This window comes from Jaculus jaculus, chromosome 19 (genome assembly GCF_020740685.1).
Source record: "Jaculus jaculus isolate mJacJac1 chromosome 19, mJacJac1.mat.Y.cur, whole genome shotgun sequence".
Taxonomy (NCBI): Eukaryota; Metazoa; Chordata; class Mammalia; order Rodentia; family Dipodidae; genus Jaculus; species Jaculus jaculus.
In genome coordinates, this window is record NC_059120.1 from 61052285 (window position 1) to 61065448 (window position 13164).

Consider the following 13164-nt stretch of genomic DNA (forward strand, 5'->3'; position numbering starts at 1 on the left):
TGGGGAATTGAACCCGAGCCAGTAGGCTTTGCCAGCAAGCACCTTTAACAGCTGAGTCATCTCTCCACCCCACACTATTCTTTTTTTACTCTTAGGAGGCTTTGACTCTAGAAATAATAGAGAACATGTGGGAAAACCCCTTCTGCTTTTGAGTTTTATTTCTGTTTTGTTTGAGACAGCTTAAAATTAGCTATATTCTCAGGCTGACCTTGAACTCATGAATTTCCTACCTCAGCCTCCTGTATATAGAGATCATGAGCACAGCCAACACACTTGGCTTGGGAAAGAACTCCAAAACAATGCAACAGTGCTACCAAAATAAATAAATAAATAAATAAAAATAAAATAAAAAAAATGGTGGAGAGGCTCAGGAGAGCACTGTTGCCTTCCTAGAGGACACTAACACCAGAACATGTCACCTTGTTAAAGAACAGTAGTAGTCATACGCGGTTTTCTGTAGAAGTCCTCTTCTCTCCAGCAACTGTAAGATAGCTTGAGCTTTTTCACGGTAAAATGATTCTCCTGAATATTCATCAAAGTATATTCCCAGACGCTAAAAGGGTTCAGAAACAAAGGAATGTATGTTAGTAAAATTCTTAATTATTTTTCAACAGGACAAAATACAGGATGTCTTACCATCTGTCACACATGGGGTGGGCGGGGAGCTATCTCTTTGCTTAAACCTAATGGCTCACACAACACCAGTTTTCACAATGGCACCTGTTGTTCAATATGGCAGTCAGAGGAATTTGTGGCTACTTAAGTCAGAATGAAATAAATGGAATTTGGTTCCTCAGTCTCACTACTCATAGGTCAAGTGCTCAACAGGCACATGTAGTGAGAGGACAGCAGAGACGCAGGGTACACTGATCAGTGGTCAGCCCTGGAAAATGATATACTTCATGCCCAATCTAAGACCTGCTGCTCTTCATCTTGTTTCCTTACTGCCATGGCATGGCTTCTGTGGTAATTTGAATCAATGTACCCCACAGATTCAAGAGTTTTAGTAAAGTTTGTTGGATTTCTAGCTACCTGCCTGGAGGAGGTGTCACTGGGCAGATCCTGGTGTCCAGCCCTAAGATGTTTATTACTGGGGTGAACCTGATGTTTCCAGCTAAAGATATGTACAGGATGTGAGTTCTGCCTGGAGTTCCTAGAGTGTTCTTGCTTATGGTAATGGTGGTGGTTCTTCTGTTGCATGAACCTATAGAAGTGGGCCAGCTTGTTCTGCCATTATGGAGCTTCCCTTCTATCTGTAATCTTCAATAAATCCCTTCCTCTCATCCACTGTGTCTGGTCTAGAAGTTCATCCCAGCAGCATGAAGCTGACTGTGACAGCTTCTTAGCAAACTCTCTTGTGCACTCAGAACACATCTGGCCGGTCTCACTATGGAGCACCCTCTGAACTCTTAAACTTGTCTCATTTGCTTTCTTTCCCCAGGCTAGCACTCAAGGCCTAGGACAACACAGGATTTTTCTTTTATTCATTGTTGTGATCCTTCTCTCACAAATATTTATTAAAAACAAACAAACAAACATATATTCCTTGTTTATGGGCTTAAGAAGTGGGAAGGAAAATACAAAAAAGAAAAAAAATCAAAGGAGTAAGAGTAAAGGAAAATGGAAGTACAGGAAACATTAGATTATCATCTGACATTGCTTCAAGATTAAGTGACAGTCCAAACAATATTTGACTCCCAATTTTCAACTCAACCAGAAATCTATTCTTGAACATGAACCTAAGCAGCAGCTTTACTACATACGAAGTGGTGTCAGCCAAGAGCTACAAAGCCCCACAGGGAATGATTCCTCAGTCACCTTGTAAATCCGAACATACTCGGTAACACTTAGGTCCCGGAACCTCTGCCACAGCGAGAGTGCTTGCACGTCTCCCAGCTCCAGCTGCCGGAAGAAGTCATGCGCCAGCTGTGCTATGTTCTTGTCCTCTTCTGCTTCTTTATTGACTTGTACGTAAACCTGCAAGCACCGCAGGACATGAAGTGATGCACGCGGTCACACTGTCACCTCCCAACTAGACGAAGCACAGCTGTAAGATGCTCAGTTGCAAGTTAGTCAGATGTTCTCACCACAGAGGATCCATTCACCCACCTATCCACCTATCGCCCCACCTTCCCCATGGGTCTTTAGTCAAGCCTATAGACTTGTCTGAAAATATTTCTACATGCACAAAATAAAATTAACCTATGAAGAAGAAAATGCAATTTTATGATACAGGTTATTGAATATAAAGTCCAGTGTTTTCTTCTCAGTAAATTCACAGAAAGTGTACTTAACTGCTGAGCCATTTCTTTAGCTTGATTCCACATATATTTTACTTTTAATTTATTTTTTTATTTGAAAGAATGCAAGAGAGACAGAACTGGTGTGCCAGGGTCTCAGCCACTGAAGTTAAACTCTAGGCACTTGTGCCACCTAGTGGGCATGTGCAACCTTGCAGTTGTCTCACCTTTGTGCATCTGGCTTACATGGGATCTGCAGAGTCAAACATGTGTCCTTTTAGGCTTTGTAGGCAAGTGCCTTGACCACAAAGCCATCTCTCCAGTCCTCCACATATATTTTAAATCTGATTCCATGAAAGAAATGAGACTAATGGAAGGACAAGAAAGGGTAGCAGGGAGACCCCCCCCCCCCCACCAAAAAAGGCAAGGGTAGCCAGCTAGTGGTACATACCTTTAGTACCAGTATTCAGAAGGCAGAGGTAGGAGGATCATTGTGAGTTCAAGGCCACCCTAAGACTTGTGAATTCCAGGTCAGCCCAGGCTAGAGCAAGACCCTACCTCAAAAAAAAAAAAAAAAAAAAGAAGGAGAACAAAAAGACAAATATTGCATGGTTTCTCTCATGCAAAGTATGGATTTAAAAGACTACCACCAATAACAACAACAACATATAGCTAAGTGTGGTGGCACACACTTTTAATCCCAGCACTTGGGAGGCAGATGTTGGAGGATTGCCATGAGTGTGAGGCCACCCTGAGACTACATAGTGAAGGGCTAGAATAAGACCCTACCTCAAAAAAACAACAAAAAAAAAGTATATCTCAAACCATAAAGGGGACCATTTAGAGAAAGGAAGGAACACAGCAGGAGGGGTTCAAACAAAAAAGTATAATAGAGCGAGTATGAACAAAGTTCAGTAATATATGCATAAAATGCCAATGAAATCTACTGTTTTGTATGCTAATTAAAAAATTAAAAAAATTATTACCTAAGGAGATGGCACAATGGATACACTTGCCACTAAAGCCTTAGTTCCCAGATTCTATCTCCAGAACTCATGAAGAAAAAGCTGGAAGACATGACCGGCTTCTGTAATGTCAGTGTGCTACTAGTGAAACAGGAGGCACAGACAGGAAAATTTCTACTCTCACTCTAGACGATGCACTACCAGAAAGCTTAAGTAAGGCAGAAAAGCAAGCTACTTCTGAAAGCAAGTCAAGCTAAAGGAAAGGAAAAGTTGACTGGGGAGGGATGAGAGCACTCAGGAGTGGGAACAGCAGTAGCAGCTGCCCAGCCTCATTGTGAAGGGTGAGCGAAGCCCTTGGTGGGAAACAGTCTCTAGTATCCTGCTCAGGAAGCTTCTGGATGAGATGCAGTGCTGCCTGCCTCCAAGGCACATCAGAGAGCTATCCTCTAAGACTGCTGGGTGATGCACAAGAGTTTGGAGAATTCTGCATGATTTGGGAGGTTGGAAATCCTTGACAATGACTCCTCTCGCCACTCAATAGTGATGTCAAAGCTCAGATCTATGAGAGCAAAATTCATTCTAACTGTAACAATGCTCCCTAAAAAAAGAATTATGACCTGGTAACTTTTTAAAAGTTTATTTTTGAGAAAGGGAAAGAGATTGAGAATTGGGTGCATCAGGACTTCCAGCCACTGTAAACCTGGGTACTGGAGATTTGAACTCAGGTTGTTAGGCTTTGCAGACAAGCACCTTAACCACTGAGCCATCTCTCCAGCCCTGGCCTGATAACTGTTAAGCTCATTTTCAAAACAGTATGACTTTATAGCTGTATTTATATCATTACATTTGACTAGGACTATTTTAAGTGTGAGAAATTATTTTGAAAATCTTAACAGTAGGAAAAACACTATTGAGAAATAAGTAAACATTAGCACTCATCAAATTAGTGTTTTGATCTTGCCCTATTGTTCTACTTACTACTTTTTCTTTACTACCGATATAGGGGACTGAGTCCAATCTGTTGTTTACTATTACCCAATGATGAATGCATTATATCTCAACGTCCTATTTCTCTTTACTTAACTATCCATTGCAATAACCTTAGATATTTTCAGAATGTTTTGGGTTCATATAATGAAATACTCTACATGGGTCATTTTGAACATTTATTAGTTCTACAAATGCCAGCATTAGAATAATAGGATAGCATCTGTAAGAGGTTTTTCAGTGGAATTTTCTATAGTTAGCAAATCTATTTTATTAAGCAACATTCAATGAATCAAGTCATAAAATATGCAACAAAAAAGTTATTAAAAGCAACTGCCTATCTTGAAAGGTACCCTGGCAGAATGTTACCAATTTCTACTGTAAAAGTTTAAATCTAGAGGAACTTGAATTATAAGAAGTATTATTAAAGCAGATAATAAAGATACCCAAATATTATGATTTAGATTTGACCCTTGTTAACTTTTTATCCCAAGAAATTACTTTTCAATACATGTAAAAAGGCTTTTTGCTAGTTACTCACAATGTCAGTTGATTCAAGGGAAATGGAGGAAATGTTATAAAGCCATTTTCCCCAAGCATGAGAGAAACAAATTAGAACAATTAAAGGAAAGATTTCAAATTCTGGCTTAAAAAAATCCCAACTCCCGGATGGGCATGCTGGCACATGCCTTTAATCCCAGCACTGGGGAGGCAGAGGTAGGAGGATCACCATGAGTTCGAGACCACTCTGAGACTACATATTGAATTACAGTTCAGATGGAGCTAGCGTGAGACCCTACCTCAAAAAACAAACAAACAAACAAACAAACAAACAAACAAACAAACAAAAACACCACGAAATCCCAATTCCCTGTATTTTACAGCCTGATGTTATGAGGCCGTGGGTATAGGAGAAACACACAAAAGCAACAAGCCTCATAAGTACAGCACTGTTACAAAAATGGAAAGGCAGTAGCAAAGTGACTGAGTTATTAAAATATTTTCACTGAAAAAAAAATGTTAAAACTCTATTATATTATGTCTAACCTAGGTAAGAAACTGAAACTGGGAGTCAGATCATGATGCAATTTAGAAGCATCCCAGAGTCAAATAAATGTGCCACAGGTTGAAACTACCAAGACTTAACCATCACTGGTACCCCAAGAGAGCACTGGAGGATGAAGTGCAGGAAATTCTGACTGTAATATTTACACCCAATGGAAACTAATGAGTGGGAAGAAAAAAAGGCCTTTGCAATACCAGGACTTCAACCCTTGCAAGGCCCCCACCTAACACATCAAGATTCCCCGCCCCTGCCTGAAAACCCTTCCCTTTAACCACTGAGCCATCAACCCAGCCCCACCACCACCTTTTCCTTACTGGTGGTTTCAAAGACTCTACCCTTTAATTTCAGATCACACCACTCTCTCTCCTGGCATTCGACAAATCTTGGGACCCCAGGAAAGAGTATGTCTGTATTCTTGAACCCAAATCCTATAAAAAGAACTTTCTATATATAAGCAGAAGTTTCAAACAAGTTTTGTTTGCTCGTTTTAAGGAACATATTTTTAAATGACAATTAAAAATCATTACCAAATTGTATAGTATTCTGAAAAAAAGTGTTGAAGCATTTTCTAATGCTCTTTCTTATCAGCTTACTTCAAAGAGATGCTGTAAAGGATTAGACTGGAGTTTTTCTTCATAGCCAAACAGTTGGAAACCAGCTCCCAGAAGACCTATCACGATAATGAATAATGGAAAGTTGTCAAGTGCAATAGTAAAGAATAGTCATGGCAGGGAACAGGTATAGTTCTATAAACAGATCAAGGTAGCTGTTGTGGTTTAAATGAGGAATGACTTCCTTAGGGGTATACATCTGAACCCTTGGCCCCCCTCTGGTGTGATGTCTTAAAAGGCTATGGAAGCATTAGAGGTGAGAAGCCTCACAAGAAGAAGCAGGTCACTATGGAATTGTAGGAGGTGAGAGCTTCGCTAGAAGCAGCAGTGTGGAACCATGGGAGGTGCGTGTCTCACTACAAGAAGCAGGTCACTATGGGCAGGCTAGAGGCTTTACAGCCTGACTCCTCTTCCTACTGGCTTTCTGTAACTTAATGGCAGAAGCAATGTGACCAGTGCCTCACACACTCCCGTCACTTTTTACATTGCTTTTGTCAGAGGTCACAGCAATGAAAAAAAAAAAAACAACTAATATAGTAGCTAAATGACTAAGGTTCAAGGGCAGAGTTAGTATGAAATTTCAATAAATACTAAGTGAAGCTTATAAATCAACAATGGAAAAAGGACTACAAAGATTTGTATTAAGAGACATTGCTAAGATGATCATAATTTTAGTTTGAAAGGATATATGTAACCTGGGCCAAGAGTGAGTAGTTTTGTTGTTTTGAAAATTAGTGTTTATGCAGCTATGTCCACTCCCATGCTTTGGCTCTAAAAGGACTTGCTGATGCTCATTTTCTTACACAGGGCTCAGCAGAAAGTAGAATTTTGCCAAAGGAGGACATGCAGTGCTCTGGAGCTTAGGCAGCAGTGAGAAAGGTGAATAAGAGTTCTGTTCACTTTAAAGCTAAAACAAGTGGTAAGGATTCCGTCTTGGGAGCAGGGCATGGAACATACTTAAAACAGAAGGGAGTGGTGGTGGCCTTAACCCCTTCCTCAACAATACCTCAAGGATTTTGGGGTGCTAGTATATTCACTCCATACATGCCCAAGACTAATGCTGTGCTTAGGGGTCATCTGTCAACTATCAAATGGGGATACTAAACAGTAAAATTTTAATTCTTCAAAGTCAGATATGGTGACTCACTCAAGTAATCCCAGCACTTGGGAGACTGAGATAGGAGACCACCCTGAGGTCAAGGCCATCCAGGGTTATAGTGAGCTCCAGCTTACCCAGGGTTATGGTGAGAACCTGTCTTAAAAAAAATAATAAAATAGCTGGGCATGGAGGCGCATGCTTTTAATCCCAGCACTTGGGAGCAGAGGTAGGAGGATTGCCATAAACTTGAGGCCACCCCGAGACTACATAGTGAATTCTAAGTCAGCCTGCACTAGAGTGAGACTCTACCTCAAAAAACCAGTAATAATAATAATAATAATAAAAATAAAATAATAGCTAGGTGTGGTGGCACATGCCTTTAATCCTAGTACTCGGGAGGCAGAGGTAGAAGGATCACTGTGAGTTTGAGACAACCCTGAGAATACAGAGTGAATTCCAGGTTCGCCTGTGCTAGAGTGAGACCCTACCTCAAAAACCAACAAACAAAATTAAATAAAGGGGTGAGAGAGATGGCTCAATGGTTAAATGTACTTCCTTTGTAAGCATGAGGGCCTCAGGAAGCATGAAAGATCCCTCAAATTCTATCTCCAGAACCCACATAATAGCTGAGCATGGCTACAGGTGCTTGTGTGTCTGTAACTCCAGTCCTGCAGGGGAGCAGACACATGAGAATTGCTGAAAGTCATGAAAACATGGCAAGCCCTAGCATCAGTAATCGACTGCTCAAATAGCAACAGAGGGAGGAGCCATGGAGCCCGACACAATGTTCAGCTGCAGAGAGTGCCCAGGGTGCTGCAAGGGCACGTGCATGTACACACACTACACACATGCAAAATAAAAACACTAACTTTAACCCTACCTTGGCCTTCCCACGCCACATTACTGGGTACATGAACTAGAATGATTCTGAATAAACTCGTGAAAATTATAATCTGGGAACATGGCTTGCATCCTACTCTTCTCTTCCTCTCTTTCCCTCTAACCACCATTTACTGCCACAGAACAGCTAATGGGAAGGCAAAGTAGCAGATGTCATTTCATGTTAGGTGGCCCAGCAAGGCTAGACATCACTATATTTAAATGACAGGGCTATGGAAGAGAAGGGTATTAGACTCTTGTCCATGTACTACTATTGCATTTAACCAGTAAAGGTAAGCTACTATCCTGTATTAAAAACATAAAAGTCTATTTGTGGATATATGTTACTGCAAATACATATTCTGCTGTTACGTCTCTGAGCATGTGAGCTGAATTGTGTGGTGAGAATGACACAATGACTGCATCTACAGGCCAGGGATACAGCTCAAAGTAGAGTGTGTGCCAAGTACACCTGAGGCCCAGGGTTCTAGCCCTAGCAACACAAATAAAATAGGCAGGGCATACTGCTTCATCAGCTAGGATCTCGTCTACATTCCCTTCAGATGACCAAGTGACACAGTACTAAAAAACTAAAGCTGAAAAATAATAAAATAAAAAAGGCACCCCAAACATACTTACCAAACTGCAGGCCCCAATCTCCAAGGTAATTTATTCTTGTTACTTTATGTCCTAAAGCTTCTTTGAGATTTGCTATAAAATTCCCTAGTAATAAACAAAATATAGTTTCTTATTTTTATTGTCTACTTTGAATTAAGAACACTGTGCTTCTCTATTACCAGGGAATAACATAAAATTATCTGCAATAAGTTACCAACTCAATCTTTTCTACCAGAACATTTTTGTGTTTATATGTGCTATGGAAAATGAATACGGAATTACTTATGGAGGAGACATTATTCCAAAGGCTTCCACAGTTTGCACAAGTGCAGAATTTTCATCAGCATTACAAATGAGAGTTGGAGATATATGTTAATTACCATTCTTAGCAGAGAAAACAACAGAATCTTGATAATTAAGAAATACACAACTCACTGTGCACAAAGAGCCCAAGCCACTGTGTTCTACTTTTCTCACTGGCTCACACCAAGTGCATCCTGTGCAAGCCTGTGTCGCTCATTTACCTACTGCCTCCTTCCTGACCTGCTGATGCAAGTGTAACGGCCAATGCCTGTTCCATCTGCCTTCTAGTTGGCTTTCATACACTGTCAAGACTGGAAACCTTAAAAGTCTACTTCCCTGCTCACCAGTGTCTTACAGTTAGGGTTCCAGAAATCCTACAGATTTGGATAAACAGGAATTCATTATATAAGATTTACAAAGGGAGCTTGTAATAGTTTTCTGGACAAAATACCTGAGAAACATCAGGCTTATAGTTTTAGGTCACCACCCATCATGGCAGCAGGAACTTGAGGTAACATGTCACATTCAGGCCACAGGGAGGAAGCAGAGTGCTACAAAAGCTGGCGCTTAGCCAGCTCTCCTTTGGACAGTGTCCAGGGCCCAACCCCTGGAATGGTGCTCCCCACCCACCTCAACTGACCTAATAAAGGTAATTCCTCATAGGCATGCCAGACGTTCTAGGTTCCCTCAAGTTGACAGTCATTACATATCATAACAGAGCTACTTCTCAGTTATGACGCTTTGGGTTGTTTTGCTTTTCCTTCCCTCTCTGGTGGTACCTACCACTAACAGACCTCCACAGGAACTGGAAGGCAGGCTGTGGGGTGACCTATTTGGTCTGTGTGGAGCATGCCATGAGTAGGAACAGTTTCTAGACATGGCAATGGGCATGCATGCATACATACATACATTACATCCAGCCCAAGCAGAGGCAAGGATGGCAGATGAGCAGAGGTTCCCTTGATAACAAGCACTTTCAGGAGTCATAATGTCAGGTTAGTCCAAATATCCTCACCTCTCCCAAAAGCCTTTTAAACTACTCAATATCCTGTAATAAGAGTCTTTTCTGATTTTAGGCAGGGCTTGCTGGGTTGAGGCGGTTCACACATGTAACCCTACCACTTGACACACTAAGGAAAATGATTTCTGCAAGTTTAAGTCTAACTTGGGTTGCACAGTAATTTTAGACCAACAGAATGAAACCCTATTTCAAAACAACAATGACAAACACGTAAGATGTCACTTTAATCTTTAGCATGTGAGCCCTCCTTTGACTTACTGCAGTCTTCTTCACCAGCTTGCTGACTTATGAGCCTCTCTAATCCAGTCCCAGCAACAGGAACTACCTCCCCCAAATACGACTTGAACTGTAAACCTTCTTAGTTATTTCACAAATGCAGCTGAACATTTATCCTCAGCTTGAAGAAACAGGCTACGTTCAAATCCTGATCACAGTACTTATAATCCATGTGCTCTTGGAAAAATTACTTCTAATACCTAAATGTTTTTATCCAAAAATCAGCTTTAACAGTACTTACCAAATAGGGCTTTTGGGACATTAAGTGAAGCAACATACAAAACACTTAGCATGCTGTTCTCAATACTTTCTCTTCCTGTCCCCCCTCACTCCCAGACAGGATCTCATCCTATGCCCAGGCTGACTTGGAATTCACTATGCAGTCCCAGGGTGGCCTTGAACTCACATCGATCCTCCTACCTCTGCCTCCCAAGTGCTGGGATTAAAGGTGTGTGCCACCACGCCCGGCTAAAATATTTTTCTTAATAAGGCTCAGAATCACTTTATCATGCCCTATGATTCATTTATTTCTATATTTTTGACTTACACAATGTTGCTTTTGTTATCTATTTCTTTTTTTTGTCAAGTCTTGTCACTTCCTCATATACAGCTCAAGAACTTGGTAACAATAAAAACTGACCCTGTTTCAATGATAATTTGTCAGTCATTTTTCCACATATTCAAATAAAGGTTTAATGACTTCCTCTTGAGCACACATTTCTACATTGGAAGGCATATTGAGACAAATTCCAAAATTCCTTCCAACTGTGACATTGTACAATTCTAAGTTGAATTTTGAGTTGGAGTACTATAAAATGTATTGCTTTAAATCAGTGGAAATTACTACTATATTATACATGGAAGTATTACAGCTATAAAGTGTTATAGGAAACACTTTTTTTTTTTTTGAGGTAAGGCCTCACTCTAGCCTAGGCTGGTGTAGAACTCATTCTGTAGTTCCAGGCTGGCCTCAAACTCAGAGATCCCCCTTCCTCTTGCCTCTTGAGTGCTGGTATCAAAGGCTTCTACCACAATGCCTGGCTTTTTTTTTCTTAGAGGGATGTTCTCAGTCTAGCACAGGCTGATCTAGAACACACTCTGTAGCCCCAGGCTGGCCTTGAACGCATGATGATTCTCTTTCTCAGTGCTGGGATCAAAGTCATGTGCTACCATGCTTGTTTTTTTGCAATGATTTTATTTTTTCCTTCCAGTTCTGCATATTCACATGTACTTTTAGAAGTTAAAATTATAACACATATACCACCTAAAGCTGATGTCTAGTTAATCTTTTGCTTTTGAAATGAATTTCATTTTTTAATTATAAATCAATTTTAACATTTTTATGAGTTAGATTAGACACATATATCAATTTATAACTTTTGTGGCTTATTTTTTTTTTTTTTTGGTTTTTTGAGGTAGGGTCTCACTCTAGCTCAGGCTGACCTGGAATTCACTATGTAGTCTCAGGGTGGCCTCGAACTCATGGCGGTTCTACTTCTGCCTCCCAAGTGTTGGGATTAAAGGCATGTGCCACCACACCCAGCTTTTTCTGTCCTTTTCATTTAAACAATGAGCCATGACACTCCATTATCATATGCTTCCCAAAGGTATGTTTCATACTTTATAAGAAAGTAAACTCTTACCTATGAGAGTGGAACGCAAATGTCCAACATGAAATTTCTTGGCAACATTAGGTGAACTGCAAGAAATTGAGAGTATTTTCTTGTTTTAACAAAGAGATCTGAGGATAAATAGGTCATGCCTACATAGGTTGACATAATTAGGGTGTGGGGTCTTTGGCAATTCAAGGCAAATGTAAGTTGAAAGAATCATTTCATCACTGATCAAGAATCACAAATGTGGGCTGGAGAGATGGCTTAGTGGTTAAGCACTTGCCTGTGAAGCCTATGGACCCCAGTTCGAGGCTCGGTTCCCCAGGTCCCACGTTAGCCAGATGCACAAGGGGACGCACGTGTCTGGAGTTCATTTGCAGTGGCTGGAAACCCTGGCTTGCCCATTCTCTCTCTCTCTCCCTCTATCTGTCTTTCTCTCTGTGTCTATCGTTCTCAAATAAATAAAAAATATATTAAAAAAAAAAAAAAGAATCACAAATGTGGGCTGGAGAGATGGCTTAGTGGTTAAGCGCTTGGCTGTGAGGCCTAAGGACCTTGGTTCGAGGCTCAACTCCCCAGGACCCATGTTAGCCAGATGCACAAAGGGGCACATGCATCTGGAGTTCGTTTGCAGTGGCTGGAGGTTCTGGCGCGCCCATTCTCTCCCTCCCCCTCCCTCCCTCTCTCTCTCTCTCTCTCTCTCTCTCTGCCTCTTTTTCTCTCTCTCTGTCACTCTCAAATAAATAAAATAAACCAAAAAAAAAATTTTTAAAAGAAAACAAACAAACAAAAAAAGAATCACAAATGTGGCATACTTATGAAGCAAATATTTTGAAGGTTTAAAAAGATGAATAAGTTCACAAATAGGATTTTGATACAAATCACACAAGGTTACTGGCAATGAAACAGTGTATTCGTTCTTAAACTATCTTCTTAAAGGCAATGAGCATAGGGTTCTTAAGATGCCAACAGTTAGAGGTACTTCTTTGCAAAATCTTCCAGCCCATGTTCAACTTTCACCCACGTAAGATAGGCATAAAAGCATAAAACATGGTGCAAGTAAGTGTCTGGTGTTGACTTGTAGCAACAAGAAGCCCTGGAGTGTGTTCATGCATACACATAAATAAATGATCAATTTAAAAAAATTGAGTAACACCAAGAATTTTTGTTCTGAGTAACATATGCAAATGCTGCATCTGAAATTTAAAGAATTAAAATTTAGTAATAATTCTTATGTATAAAGCTTTCTTTTTCATCAACATTTTGATCCCTCCTATGCTTGCGTGAGCAGTTACAGTCTATCAGATGGGCCTAGAGTGCTTTTCATCATACATTCATATGTACTTTTCTTGCAATGAGTCATTTAATATTCCATTCTATTTTGCATATGTTGGAAATTTTATTAAGTTTTAAAAATAAATGGTAAGTTAAAAGTGGAAAATTAGAGCTTAAAATCTACCTTGCCTCAAAAGCATTATTACCCTTT

The 13164-nt window shown here is 40.3% G+C and overlaps 1 protein-coding gene across 7 annotated transcripts in view; it reads right to left on the minus strand.

The window, feature by feature from the left end:
- Positions 1-13164, minus strand: part of Rars2 (arginyl-tRNA synthetase 2, mitochondrial) — a 36075-nt gene that overhangs the window by 12349 nt on the left and 10562 nt on the right. For 5 of the 7 annotated variants that reach the window (XM_045138864.1, XM_045138863.1, XM_045138859.1 and 2 more), the window contains 5 exons: positions 11709-11764; positions 8487-8570; positions 5852-5928; positions 1819-1977; positions 420-553 (listed from right to left, as the gene is read on the minus strand). In XM_045138864.1, the coding sequence (XP_044994799.1) occupies positions 420-553; positions 1819-1977; positions 5852-5928; positions 8487-8570; positions 11709-11764 (510 nt within the window). The remainder of the gene's footprint in view (positions 1-419; positions 554-1818; positions 1978-5851; positions 5929-8486; positions 8571-11708; positions 11765-13164) is intronic. The other 2 variants (XM_045138861.1, XM_045138860.1) reach the window with 1 other exon arrangement.